This window comes from Furipterus horrens, unplaced genomic scaffold, assembly GCF_987537825.1.
Source record: "Furipterus horrens unplaced genomic scaffold, mFurHor1.1.pri manual_scaffold_4, whole genome shotgun sequence".
Classification (NCBI taxonomy): domain Eukaryota; kingdom Metazoa; phylum Chordata; class Mammalia; order Chiroptera; family Furipteridae; genus Furipterus; species Furipterus horrens.
The window spans coordinates 32190839-32204583 of NW_028327174.1; the positions used below are offsets into that span (position 1 = coordinate 32190839).

General features: G+C 35.1%; 1 protein-coding gene across 1 annotated transcript in view; it reads right to left on the reverse strand.

Annotated features, from left to right (window-relative positions):
- The window catches only part of SLCO1A2 (solute carrier organic anion transporter family member 1A2), a 93226-nt gene that overhangs the window by 30831 nt on the left and 48650 nt on the right, over nucleotides 1-13745 (reverse strand). The window contains exons 2-5 of the mRNA XM_090272896.1: nucleotides 13279-13307; nucleotides 10440-10630; nucleotides 9995-10108; nucleotides 3933-4074 (exon numbers count right to left, since the gene is read on the reverse strand). Of these exons, the coding sequence (XP_090129022.1) occupies nucleotides 3933-4074; nucleotides 9995-10051 (199 nt within the window). The 5' untranslated portion in view covers nucleotides 10052-10108; nucleotides 10440-10630; nucleotides 13279-13307. The remainder of the gene's footprint in view (nucleotides 1-3932; nucleotides 4075-9994; nucleotides 10109-10439; nucleotides 10631-13278; nucleotides 13308-13745) is intronic.

Genomic DNA, 13745 nt, shown 5'->3' on the forward strand with positions numbered 1-13745 from the left:
GATTCCCCACTTTTCCAATTGGTGTTAGAAGTCTGGATTTAAGGAGTGAATAACTCAGTGAAAACTTTATTCTTATGTCTTAGAATAAAGATTTAGAATAAAGAAATTAATGGGGAGGCCCTATTATTATGGACAGGTTCTTGATAAGTATGGAGTATAGAGCTGAAAATGTGAAACATACAAGTACATTTTTAAGCCATACATTTTTAATTCAATAATCAATACATATTTACCCTGATCCTACCATGTATAAGGAAAGTCTATGAGGAGCTGAAGGATTATTAAAAAATTAAACTCTTCCTAAAGAAGTTAATCATTTCTAAGTGTATTTCAAAGACTTTTCTTTCCATATCTATTTCTTACTAGTCTGCCTGGTAAACAGAAGAGATGTCAGCCCCTACATTATTTTTAATGGAGAGTGCCCCACCTCTATAGCCATCACAGCCACATTGACCCCTCCAGGTTTCTAAAGTCCCCTTCATCTGGTAACTAGACTTATTATGATTATTTCTCAGTGTATACACATGTCAAATCACGGCTGTATACCTGAAACTAATGTAACATTGCATGTCAATTTTACTGCAGATAAATAAATAAATAAGTAAATAATATCTCCATTATGAAAGTCATCTCTGTTGAAGGTGGTATCTCCAGACGGCCACTGTTTAAAATCCATATATTTTTAAAAGGAGAGGAAAAGAGGTGATTTCCCTCCTCATATAAGGATGAGCTTGTCTTTCAAACTGCCTTGCTCTGTCAGTAAGATAATCACCGTAAGAAGCAAAGTTATACTTTTATTGGCATCTGCAAATTACCTCTCCTTGTCCCCTCAACAACCACTTCAGATCCTTATCATTCTCCTCAAGCTACCTCTCACCACTCACTTTCACTTTCCATACTACCTATTTTTTTCTTTGTTAGGAAATCTGGGGCAATCCAACATGAAGATGATTGTTTCCCACCTTATGTGCTTACCATGTTCCTTCGTTTCAGACATTGTGGTGTCTAGCTGGACATCCAAGATCAAACAGACCACTTGAGCACTTCCATTCTCTCCAGAAATGTACTCTAATAATTAAAATCTTTCACATATATTTTAAGCTTCTTTCTCTATACTGCATTGTAGTTACAGATATCCCCTAGTTTCTCTCCACACTGACATTCATCTGTGTTCACAGATTCCACTTCTTCCCCAGCTACTATCTCCTAAAGTCACTACCCTCTCTCTCCTTTCTAGCTTCTAAATCCACTTTTTTAAAAGATTTTATTTATTTTATTTTTAGAGAAAAGGGAAGGGAAGGAAAATGTGTGGATGCTTCTGGTATGCCCCCAACTGGGGATCTGGCCTGCAACCCAGGCACGTGCCCTGACTGGGAATCGAACCAGCAACTCTTTGTTTCTCAGGCCGGTGCTCAATCTACTGAACGACACCAGCCAGGTCTAAATCCACTCTTTAGCTGGAAGTGTCCTGGCAAAGATTACCAATTACCTCCTTACTGTAAAACCCAAGGAAGGCTTTTTCTATCTTTATCTAATTGGATATTTCAAATACTTCTGATACAGTTGACAATTTTTTTTTCTTTTGGAAATTTCTACCCCCTTGTCATCTATAATATTATTCTATCCTATTTCTCCTGTTATATGTCTATTCTTTTTCTTAACACTTTCATGGTTTTCTTTCTTCTACCTGATCCTCAAATATTGGTGCATCTCAGGGATCCATTCTTTGGTTTACTTATCACTCTATAGCCTCTCCCTGAATAGCCTCATCTCTTCTCTAGTTTTGAAAACCAATTATTTACTTACTAATCAATAGTTCCAGCCCAGACAGTTTCCCAATGCTTCAGACTCATTTACCTACAATGTGGACGTTGGTACCCAAAGGTCTCTGGTACTACCACAAAGAGAACTCATCATTGTCCTCACAGCCACCTTCATAATCTTGTTCTCCTTCCCCTCTTTTCTGTCTCACCACCTCTATGCACTCCACTGCCCAAATTGTAAACTGTAGGACACCATCTTTTCTCATCTACCACATCCAGTTTGTCACTAAGCTCTCTGGAATTTAACTCCTAAATATTTCTGTAGTCACCCTCTTCGTTTCTACAAATAAGATCTTGACTCAGGCTCATATAGCTCTCTCTTGGGCTTTGGCATGGGCCTCCAAAGACCCTCTCTGCTCTAGTCTGGTTGGCCATCTTCAGATCTCTCTCCAGCACAGACACAAGCATGGTCCTGCTGAAAAGCAAATCTGACATTTTCTTTGAACAGGGGTCTTAACCTGTAGTCAATGAACCCCCAAGGAGCCCATGGATAGAAATAATGGGTTACATGAACTTGGGTGAGAAAAAATTCCATCTTTATTTTCACTAACTTTTAATTAGCATCACCTTTGAAATGAAAATAGGCAAACTACAGTAGTATTAATGGTACCTACGTCTTCATCAAAGATAGACACCAATAGAAGTATAGTTATTTGCATATGACATCACAGTTCTTACCAATACCTCAAAATACTAACATTATTTCAAAATCAGTGTAGATGTTGTATTTAATCTGTTAATAAGCATAAATATTATTATGCAACAGGTTGTTTTAATATTTTGGTAATTTTATGTCAGTATAATTGGTTTTCTTTTACCCTTATAGTTTTTATTTTATGCAATTCAAAATATTATTCTGAGATCATGTAACATCAGGTCACCAAAGAGTCCTTGGCACAGAAATGTTAATAACCTCTGCCAATCTCTTAGTGACTCTACATTACCAAGAGGATAAGTAAGTTCTGCAGCAAGCACACAAGGCTAACCATAGCCCATTTCTTAATAGTATTTTAATAATTTCTACCTTAAGCTTTGCCAGTCAATAATATTGGGCTGAATGTTGCTCCCCACACAACCTACTATGCTGTCTCATCCTAATGCTTCTTCTGTTGGAATTCCATTCACACTCATATAACCCTTTTTATTCACCTGAAAAACATTTACTCGCCCTTCCCGAACTCTGTATTCTTATATGACCTTGCATATACTTATGTCACCAAACTTACTGCATTTGATTCAAATTATTCTTTTGCATCTGTGCTCTCCATTACACTGTGAGTTGAGTCTACACAAAATCATATAAAGAGTAATTGCTAACTCCATCACCAGAATCTAGTGCACAGGTGATACAGGGAGCTGAACACTAGAAGACATGATCAAGTAGCATTGGTTTCAATTCTGCCTCTCCTCAATCCTGACTTTTCTTTCAGATATTGATTAAATATATTAAAGGCAACTTTTACCTTGAAGGAAGTAGAAGCCATAACAAAACTATAAAGGCATGCAATTCATATTTCTGTGCAGCATGCTCACAGGAGGGATCTCTCTCTCCCTCACTCTTCCTCTCTGCCCTCACATCTTCCCAGTCATCAACAAAAATCAGAGCCTAAGAATAGACTTTATTCTTCCCTAAACCCAGAGAGATTTGAAAGCAGTTTCTTCTCCCCCCTGCACTTAGAAAGAATTGTCAAATCCCAGAAGTAACAGGAGAAGGAAAACATTTGATTTTTTTTTTCCCTTTGGGAAACAGATTTCTTTGTTTTCCATTATATGTTCTAAGTATGAAAACAGGGCCCTTAAAAATTATCAAAGAATAGATAAAATTTAAATATTCTAAATGCTCAGCTACTTACACTAGATAACCAAAAACTATTAGGATAAAACATCCAGTAGTGGGATATGTGGCAATATTTAGGTGCTATTCAGAAGTAATATTTAAGTGAATTACTTCTAAACATATTCCAAAATTGACTAGGATATTCACTCTATTTCAGAAAATATACTATTCAGTAAGATTAAATGGTGGAAAGCAATAAATAAAGAGTATAAACTTCAGATTAGCTCTATACATAAAATATAAAAGGAAGTAAAACAGGAATAATTCATTACCAATCTCAAAGCTGCCATTAATAAATCCAACCAGTGATGTTGGGATGTTGAATTGTCTCTCTATTTGTGTGAGCATGGAGTTCATGTAAGATCCAGATAGTGTTTTGGATACAAATGCACATGTTACTGCCAGTAGAAATACCTAGGAAGAAAAGAGCATAAGAACACATGAAAAATTTATTTTTAAATTGTAAGTTTGCCACCTGTTGACAAAATATCTTCTATCACAGGAGAGATTGTCTCCAACTTAAGTAACCCTTGAATTTGCAAGAAACTGTTAATGTGGTTTGCTCTTCTGGTCTTCCGTGCCATGTTCTCACTTTGAAAACTCCAAGTGGGACTAATATTAAATTTTGTATATAGTTGTAGACTCATTCTTTTATACACTCATCTTGTACATACATAGAAACAATTAGTCATTTAAAATAAGATATAGCTAATGATTAAAAAAAATTCAGCACTACAATGCAATCTGTAATACAAAAGAATACATATATGTTAGTGAAAAAAACTAATGTAACATTACACAAAAACATGAGTTCTGTTGCAAATTTGCTCAAGGTCTTTCTTATTGAAAGTAGTATGCAAATCATACATTAGATTTTTGCGCACTGCCAGTTAATTTATTTGAAGTGATGTTTTTGTTACAAACTATTATAAAAATGTTTCTAACCAGAACAGATACTTGCTATGACAAACAAATATGAATGTAATAAATTTCATCTAAACAAATATGAATGTAATAAATTTTCATCTACTGAATCACATTTCCTTTATAGTGCTATAGTTCCAGAGAGCAGCCAGGCTGGTGCAATCTGTAACAAAAATGAAGGACAACTTAACAAACAGAACTGTTGTGATCACCAGAAGCTAGGATGGTTTTACTAAATATCTGAGACATTAAAGTTTTGATAGTTTTATTAAATTGGAAATAAAAAGACTTAGATTTCTGTAAAAGATCTGAAAAAGGAGCATTGCATAGTGGGCAACAGTATAATTGTGTGAATTAATTACTGCTTCAACATCAACACATTAGGGGTAAATAGATTTAGGTCAATGTGAATGGCAGTCCCCAATCTTATGCCAGGCCATTTTCCTTCACTCCATGTAAAGATATTTCCTGATGACACTTCCATCCTGGGAGACCATTCAATCTACACCAGCACAATCCCTAAAATCTGAACCTTCCATCTTCCATACTCCCAATCTTGAACCAACCCCACAATTTATATGTACTGCACTTTATGCATTCTCTTCAAAATTATTCAGGTTTTTCTGTTTCTCAGTCTCCAAACCAACAAATGATCTTGGCAACTTCACCTTCAAATTTACCTCTATCCTTGCCCCTCTAGTTTCCCTGCCATCTTAGACGAAGAGTTGCTCCTTCTCTTGTACAATGCAATCTCCCTACCCATGCTCTTGAATCCATTCTTCCCATTTCTGAGATCCTGATTCATCAGTTATTACCTTTCTCATCTATTTATAGCCTCACACTATTTACTGCCTCTCTCCTCACTAGCTTATTAACATATTCAAGATATTTCTGAATATATATCTACAGCCCCTCACCTCTGATGGTAGTTACTTTAGCTACCATCAATATGTTTGGAAAAACAGTCTAGATTCATTGCCTAGACTATTCAACCTTTTTATTCATGCTCTAGCCTCCTATAGTCTGGCATATCCTGAAGCTACCCCATAAAAGGCCATAAACAACTTTCTGATTTTCAAATTCTTCTTAGTTGTCAGCTTACTTGATATCTCTGAGTCATTTGACCCCATTAATCTCTTTCTTCCTAAAATTCCCTCCCTCTATGTGCATCTCTATCTCCTCCTACCTGCTAGACTCTTCCTATTCAGTCATACCTTTCAGTGGCCAGCCCCTTCAGGCTTTTGTCATGGTACCCTCTTTTTTTTGTGCTATATATCCTCCCATAGGAAATTTCACTTATTCCCATGGCTCTTATTGTCACCCATGTGTTGAAATCTTTCAAATGTATGCACAGTTTAACTAAGACATTTGCAATCATATTTTAGTCTCCTCTAGTCTTGTCCACCTCTTATCTCAGTCATATCTGCCACCACCAGTAATTTTGATCTTAGTAAATATCTGATAGATACATTAATAAGATGCATTGTTAGCATGTAATTTTACTTCTTAAAACTTTTTAGTGACTTCCCATAAAGGAAAATCCTACTGTTTTAGGTGGCCAACAATGCCTCATCTATGAGGTCTGTCTGGAAAAAGTCCAGCCATTGTTAATATAATGAGAATGGTTTGCATGACATTGATGTAACCTGGCAGCCAAAGAGAGTGGATTGGAATGCACATGTGTGAACAATGACAACTTCACTGTACTAGTCAGTGAAGGTGGTAGATGTCATTGAGTGAGCATGTGTACTGTGTGGCCATTGAATTCAAAATGACTGAGCAAGTAGAACAACGAATCTACATTACATTTTGTGTTAAGCTTGAACATTCCTTTATGAACACTATTTGCATGATTGAGAAGGCCACAACTATAGGCAACTGGTGACTGGCAGTCTCATCACAACAACACATCCATTCATGCATCATGTCTCATGAGGAGATTTTTGTTGAAATATCAAATCGCCCAGGTGACTCAGACCCACTATAGCCCAGCTTTGGTGCCCTGAGACTTCTGGCTTTTCCCAAAACTAAAATCACGTTTGAAAGGAAAGAGATTTCAGAGCATCCATGAGATTCAGGAAAATACAACAAGGCATCTGGTGGTGACTGGGAGAACTGTGTGAGGTCCCAAGGTGCCTACTTTGAAGGGAACTGAGACATTGTTGTCCTACGTACAATGTTTCTTGTGTGTTATATCTTCTTCAATAAATGTTGCTATTTTGCATATTACATGGCTGCTATCTTCTGGACAGACCTTGTATATTTCAGTATCATATCCTGCTGCTTGTCCCTAGACATCATGTTCTACTTATATTTCCTGTAATTCACCATGCCATTTTGTATCCCAGCACCTTTTACAGGATAGCCTCCAATTTGTAATAATGCTTTCCTTCTCCTTGTGATTCTGAGAAATATACTCAATTTTTAAAATTCAACTGTATCATCACTTGTTTTGTGGAGCCTTCTTTGTCTCTCTGCTCCCCAGGTAGCCTTGATCACTCGCCTTCCAACCCTACTATATGTCTTTTCCTATCACAGTGCATTGATGTGTCTGAATGCCTATAGTGTCCTCCCCCATTATACTGCTAGAAGTTCAAAGATAAAAACCATATATTATTTACCTTTGCATCTGTTATCTACCTTTGTATCTTTGGTGTCTAGTAAGTGCCTGATGAATAGTAGGCACCCAATCCAAGATAATGGATTAATGGCATAATACGTATTCAAAAATGTCTTGAAGAACTAGTCAGAACTGAAAGTAAACTGATTGTAAGATGAAATGAAATAGTATTAAATACAGCTAAGCCAACAGTTAGCTGTACCAATGTTTGGGGAAATATGAATAGGACTTTATGTGAAAAAGACTTGGGAAATTTAAATTTTAAGCTCAATGTTAGTCAAACTGTTATGTGGCTGACAAGATAGTATGGCTACATCTCTAGTTACTTATCCTTTTGTAGTAAAACTGCTTGCCGAAACTCTGTCTTTCTTCACACTATAGATTTTTGCAGAACACATACTGAGAGTTAACACGTTTCACATGGTTTTATAATTCAGGTTTTGTATTTAAAAGCAATATCTACCAAATAAAGTATAGATCATATTTGGTAGAGTAATTTATTTAATGTTTTAAGAAAAGAAACTAAATGAATCTGGCTCCCATTGTTCTTTTCCTAAAACACTTAGATAGGAGGCCTAACCTATTGGATTTTATTTACAGAGTGAAAGCAACTAGTGGCTATTCTGACCCATGTTTAGTGCAAAATAATGCTAGTCCTACCAGTATTTAACAACAATGCTCAGTCTTTGATACTTTCTAAAGAACTTTTAATATTTTATTTATTCATTTTCAGAGAGAGGGGAAGGGAGGGAGAAAAAGAGGGGGAGAAATATTTGTGTAAGAGAAAAACATTGATCATTTGCCTCTCATATGCATCCCATCCTGGGACCAAACCTGCAACCCAGGCATGTGCCTTGACCAGGAATGGAATCAACAACCTTTTGCTTTGCTGGATGATGCCCAACCAACTGAGTCACACAGGTCAAGGTGCCTTCTAAAGAATTTTGCTTAATGAGTACATTTCTAAAGTTCAAAGCAAAAAAAAAAAAAAAAAAAAAAAAAAGGCCAGCCAGAGAAAGACAAATCCCATATAATTTCATTTATATGTAGAATCTAATGAACAAAAAAAAAAAAAAAAAAAAAATAGAAAAAGACCCATAGATACAGAGAACAGACTGACAGCTGTCAGAAGTGATTGGAGTTGGGGAGGCTGGGTGAAAAAGGTGAAGAGGTTAAGCAAAAAGAAAAATTCATAGACATAGACAACGATATGGTGGTTACCAGAGGGAAAGGGGGGTAGGGGCAGGTAGAAGAGGGTAAAGGGAGTATAAATTACGATAGAAGGAGACTAGACTTTGGATGATAAAACATGATACAATATAGAGATGATGTATTATAGAACTGTACACCTGAAACCTATATAATTTTATTAACCAATGTAACTCCAATAAATTTGATAAATATATTAAATAAATAAATTTACTATGTTGATTTTTTTCAGGTTTAACATAATCAAGCCAGTGTAAGCAGAGCACATTTTAAATGATTATAATTTGTTATTCACACTGTCTAAAAAATACAAGGTTGTTACATACATACACACAAATCTGATTATTAAGCAATTGCCTCTCAATTTTTCCTGATAAATTTATGTTGCAATATTTTGCTATAACATTCAGATCAATGTCTAATCTTGCCAAACTCCAAAGTAATCAAAAATGAAAGACAAACTGTTTATCAATAACACCTGACTTGACTTTAATCCACAAATGTTATTAATAATATGTAGCTAATATTTATTGAAATTTTACAATATTATAGTCATTATTTCAAGAACACAAAAAGAAAAATTCTAAGGGATAAGAGTATATTACTATCCTTTTCAGATGAGAAAACTGAAGCACAAAGAAGTTAAGCAACTTGTCTAAGGTTGTAGCAAATAAGCAGTTGAACTCAGATATGAAACCAGGGAGCCTGGGACTCAATACTTATTTTTTAACCACTCAATTTGAGGAGAAGGACATGAGGATTGAGAGATAATTTAAGAAAAAATTTTAAGAATATAATGAACATGGAATTTCACACAGAAGTAGTTTTCTATCTCTGTGTCACAATTCCCCACTTCCATGTACATACGTAAATTTTCCCTATACAAATATAAAGAGAAAATAAACTTTTGATAGAGAGCAAATGGTAGCAGTTTCTTAGTTTAGAAACCACTTATAGATGCTAGCTATAGAATCAAGATATATATATCCAGATCCCTTGGTTTAAAATAAATTCCAATTTGAAGGCAAAATGCAAAAAAAAAAAAAAAATGCATTTTGCCTTCAAATAGTTAAGATATCAGAAACAGACTGGAAAAAAATGGTCATTTTTCTCTTAGAGAATGATTGGCAGGTTGTCAAAACTTGAAGTAAATAGTTGTTTCACCAGATTGCTGTGGAGTCATCCCTGCATATAGGCTAATAAGGCATTTCTGCCTAAGGGACCATTTTCTGGGAAAGATCCCCACACTCCTCTGGCCCAGGAGCCCCATGAAGGGTGGGCATTTAATTGGTCCACCATGAAAATAAGTCCTGCTGTAATATGATGTGTATCTGAAAATTTTAAAGACCTTGACTTCCATTTAAGTCCCTCGAAACCATCTCTGATTCAATTGTCTGAATCAATAACACTAGTTAGACACACTCTCAGTTACAAAACAGACTTCATTAAAGCAAGAAATTTCCACCATATCAGTAGGACATTAATATCAGATTACTTCATGAATATAGGGACAACTTTATAAGGTCTAACTTTAAAAAAAATACAGTATATATACATACATCCACACAAAAAATTGCATACCTTTAACTTGGGAAGACATCTTATTTCATGGGCTTCAATTTTCTCAGTTTCTCCCATGTTGTTCTTCTGAGTGTTCCAAAGTATTTATGATTTAAATCTTGATATTTCTTAGTTCTATTGTTTTAAGAAGACAAAAATATATTAAATTACAGATAAAATCATCCTTTTGAAGAAAATACTGAATTAGAATGACATAATCAGAATCCATTGTATTACAAAAAATCCCTGAGAAGCTTTTGATGCAGATCTAGAGAAGATTTAGTTGTTAATTTTCCACTGAAAAAGTTACATCAAATAACTTTAGTTACTTTTCAGTGAGATTAAAGATAGAATTTTTTGTTACGGTCCTCTTGCAAAATAATGACCATGTGGTTAAAACAAGACTTCATTTCTTTGGCCAAAACAAATAGAACCAAAGTGTACTTTTTTTTTTTTTTTTACTTACATGAAAATGCTTCTTTTAAGAACATTCAGACTTTGATTCGTGTTTGTGCTAAGAATCTGCTTCAGCAAGCCTACCAAAGTTCAAAAATCTCTGTTTGGCTAGGCTCCCTCTTCAAGTTCTTTGCGTTCCAATACTTCCCTGGAGTTTCAAGAAGGGAAACACTTTCTGGGGCACTGCTGATTCACGGAAACCTGGGGAGACATGGAATTTTAATTATGGAAATAACCTAAGTAAAAATAACAAATAAGTCTATGATCTGGAAATGGATCTTACAGTTGCAAGTTAAGATATGAGGTTTAGCAACAGACCAAGCATATTAGTGCAGATCTGACATAAGAAATACAGATAAATGTGTATCTATCTGTGTATGTATATATATTAGTTATATAGTCAAACATTTTTATATGTAAAACCAAAAGGTTACTTCAACTCTATTAAATTTTACTAACCCCTTTTCAAAGTTTTGTCTACTTTGTGTCTTGAAAATAGGACAAATTTTGTACCAAAGCCAAAGTGTTTCACTAGGACAATATTATTCTAGTAAATCTACTTCAGGTTGAGAGAATAATATATTAGCAGTATCTCCAGAGTTAATTTATTAAAATTTTCTGAAGAATATCCATTTAACATGTGAACCTGAATGCACTACATTTTAAAAATCTTACTGCTTTACCTCTATAGATTGCTGAATTCCACTCCCCTGCATACATTCAGGTAATAGCCACTTTACTCATTCTCTCATGAATACAAATATATTTGGAAATTCGACTGTGTGCCAGTCATTGTGCTAAGCACAGGATTTCGGAAGTGAACAAGACAGACAAGGTGTCCTATAGACAATATAAACTCAGTTAAGAAGTGTAAGGCTCTGTGGAAAGTACTTAAACCCAAACCCTAAGGAACCTATATTTTTATTGAGAAAGGTAAAACTTATAAATAAAATACACTGGGGTAGAACTGAACAGTGTATGGTCAAATACAAATGTTTTGGTATGTAAGAGGTAAAAAAAAATTCATTGGTCATGAATGAAAATTATTAGGAACACTCTTGACAGTTCTAAATGCCCATACAGATGAACTTAGTTTAAAATCTCCACATAAAATGTCAAACCACCTTAACTATAGTTCAAATACAAGATACTAGTTTTGAAGAAAGAAAAAAATAGAACAGGATAATTTTTCAAATGAATGGAAACTACTCTTCTTTGGTCCTCATCTGCAATATTTATCCTTTTATTATATGTAAACCTCTCAACTGCCCTTGCATCTTCCTTCTCATGATTTTAGAACCCAATCTCACTTCCCTTTTATTTTTCCTTCTATCTCTCCTTGCCAATATCTAAGCCCAATATAGTCACCCAATCAAACAATAACAGAGGGAGAGAACTCTTTCCTCTTCCATATCAAAGTTCTCTTCCCTCTTTTTAGTGGCTAAACACATGACTCTTCTAAATGCCTATTTTTTTCCTATCTGACCAGGGGACACAGGAGGTGGAGTTAGTGACACGTGATCACCACACAGGAGAATTTCGTAGTTATTTCTATGCCTCATGACACTATGGAACCACCTTGAGCACATTTTATTACCATGCCTCAAAGATTTGTTTCAAATATGTTTACCTTTGCCTTGACTGGTGTGGTTCAGTTGGTTGGAGTATCATCCTGTACACTGAAAGGTTGTGAGTTTGGTTCCCCGTCAGAGAACATACCCAGGTTGTGGGTTTAGTCCCTGGTTGGGCACGTACAAGAGGAAACCAATCCTTGCTTCTCTCTCACATCTCTCTCTCTCTCTCTCTTTCTCTCTCTCTCTTCCCATTCCCTCACCTTCTCTTTAAAAGCAATGAAAAAATGTCCTCAGGTGGGAAAAAAATGTTTATCCTCTTGATAGATATCTTATAAAGCAATGTGTTGATTGGGATAAGAGGTAGTGTTTCAAACTAAGCACTTGGAATGAATTAAGTGGGATTCAATTAACATTAAACATTCTCTAATTTGCCAATTTATACAGTGAAAACATGTTAGCTTTTCAGACATATTTTTTAAATTTTGATGAATAAATTAATGAATAAACCTATTATGTTTATTTAATAAAATTCATGAAATCCAATAGTTAATGTCACAATCACTTTGAACATTTTGGCCCCAAGTCAGGGAAAGCACACATTGTTTCTTCATATCCTCACAAAGTGCAAGGGCCAGCCATGTGAACAATCCCCTTTTGTTAGCACAGGGTTGTTTACACGGTGACTTCTGATCCTGGGACCACAGTGTCTAAGAAAATCCTCATCCATCATCACTGCTAATGAAAATGACTTGCTTAAGCTTTATTAAGAGGAGAAGCATTTTATTTCTCTAACTCCTTTTTAACATTTGAAGGGGCATGAGTAATTCTTCAGTATGCATTCTCAAAAAATGTGGTTACGTTTCTCCCATGTCTACTGGTCACAGTTTTGGGGGTTTTGTTTTTGTTTTGTTTTATTCTTTTAAATTGTACTCAAAGCACATCACACAATTGTTAACTACATGCTCATTTTGGAATAGCAGACCTCTAGAACTTTTCATCTTGTGTGACTAGAACTTTATACCCATTGAACAGCAACACAGGTTTCTAACACCCCTTAGTTGCCAGCCTTGACATGTCTCAATCACAAGAGAGCATAGTTTTTTACAAAACAAAAAAATCACCTTGGTTGTACTCTTTCATTGGTGTTAAGTATATAGACATAGTTTTTTATTGCTATAAATCACCTGGAAAATGCATATGTTTAATTTTATATTATAATTTTGAATTAACTAAATAAAGGCTTTACTTTATCATGGCAAAACTAGTGGTACATACCTGAAGAAGGCTTAGGAGAACATCCTTTCCTTGGGAAAATAAAAAAGGGAGAGTCATAATAGCAGCAATCTTAAGAAAATTGTTTATTTCCAGAAACTTCAAATGCCTCCTTGCTTTGCAAGAAAAGGACATCCTCTTGGGAGTATCCAGCTGAAATAATTCAGCCAATACCAAACCAAGCAAGCATGTGCCAATGGAGCACATGCAGAATCAACAATGACTCTTTGTATAATGCCTACTAAATTATTTTAATTCTACTAGTTCATTTTCATCAGAAATCAAAGAATAAGATACTGGATTACACAAATAAGCCTAACAAATACAGATATTATTTTACTTCCTATGTTGAGAGGAGGTACCAGGAACACATCACTACAGGCAAAACTAAAGAAGAATCTTAACTGAGACATAGAACCATACATGTGGTTTCTCCATGCGAACCAAAGACTGAACCACACAGAAACACA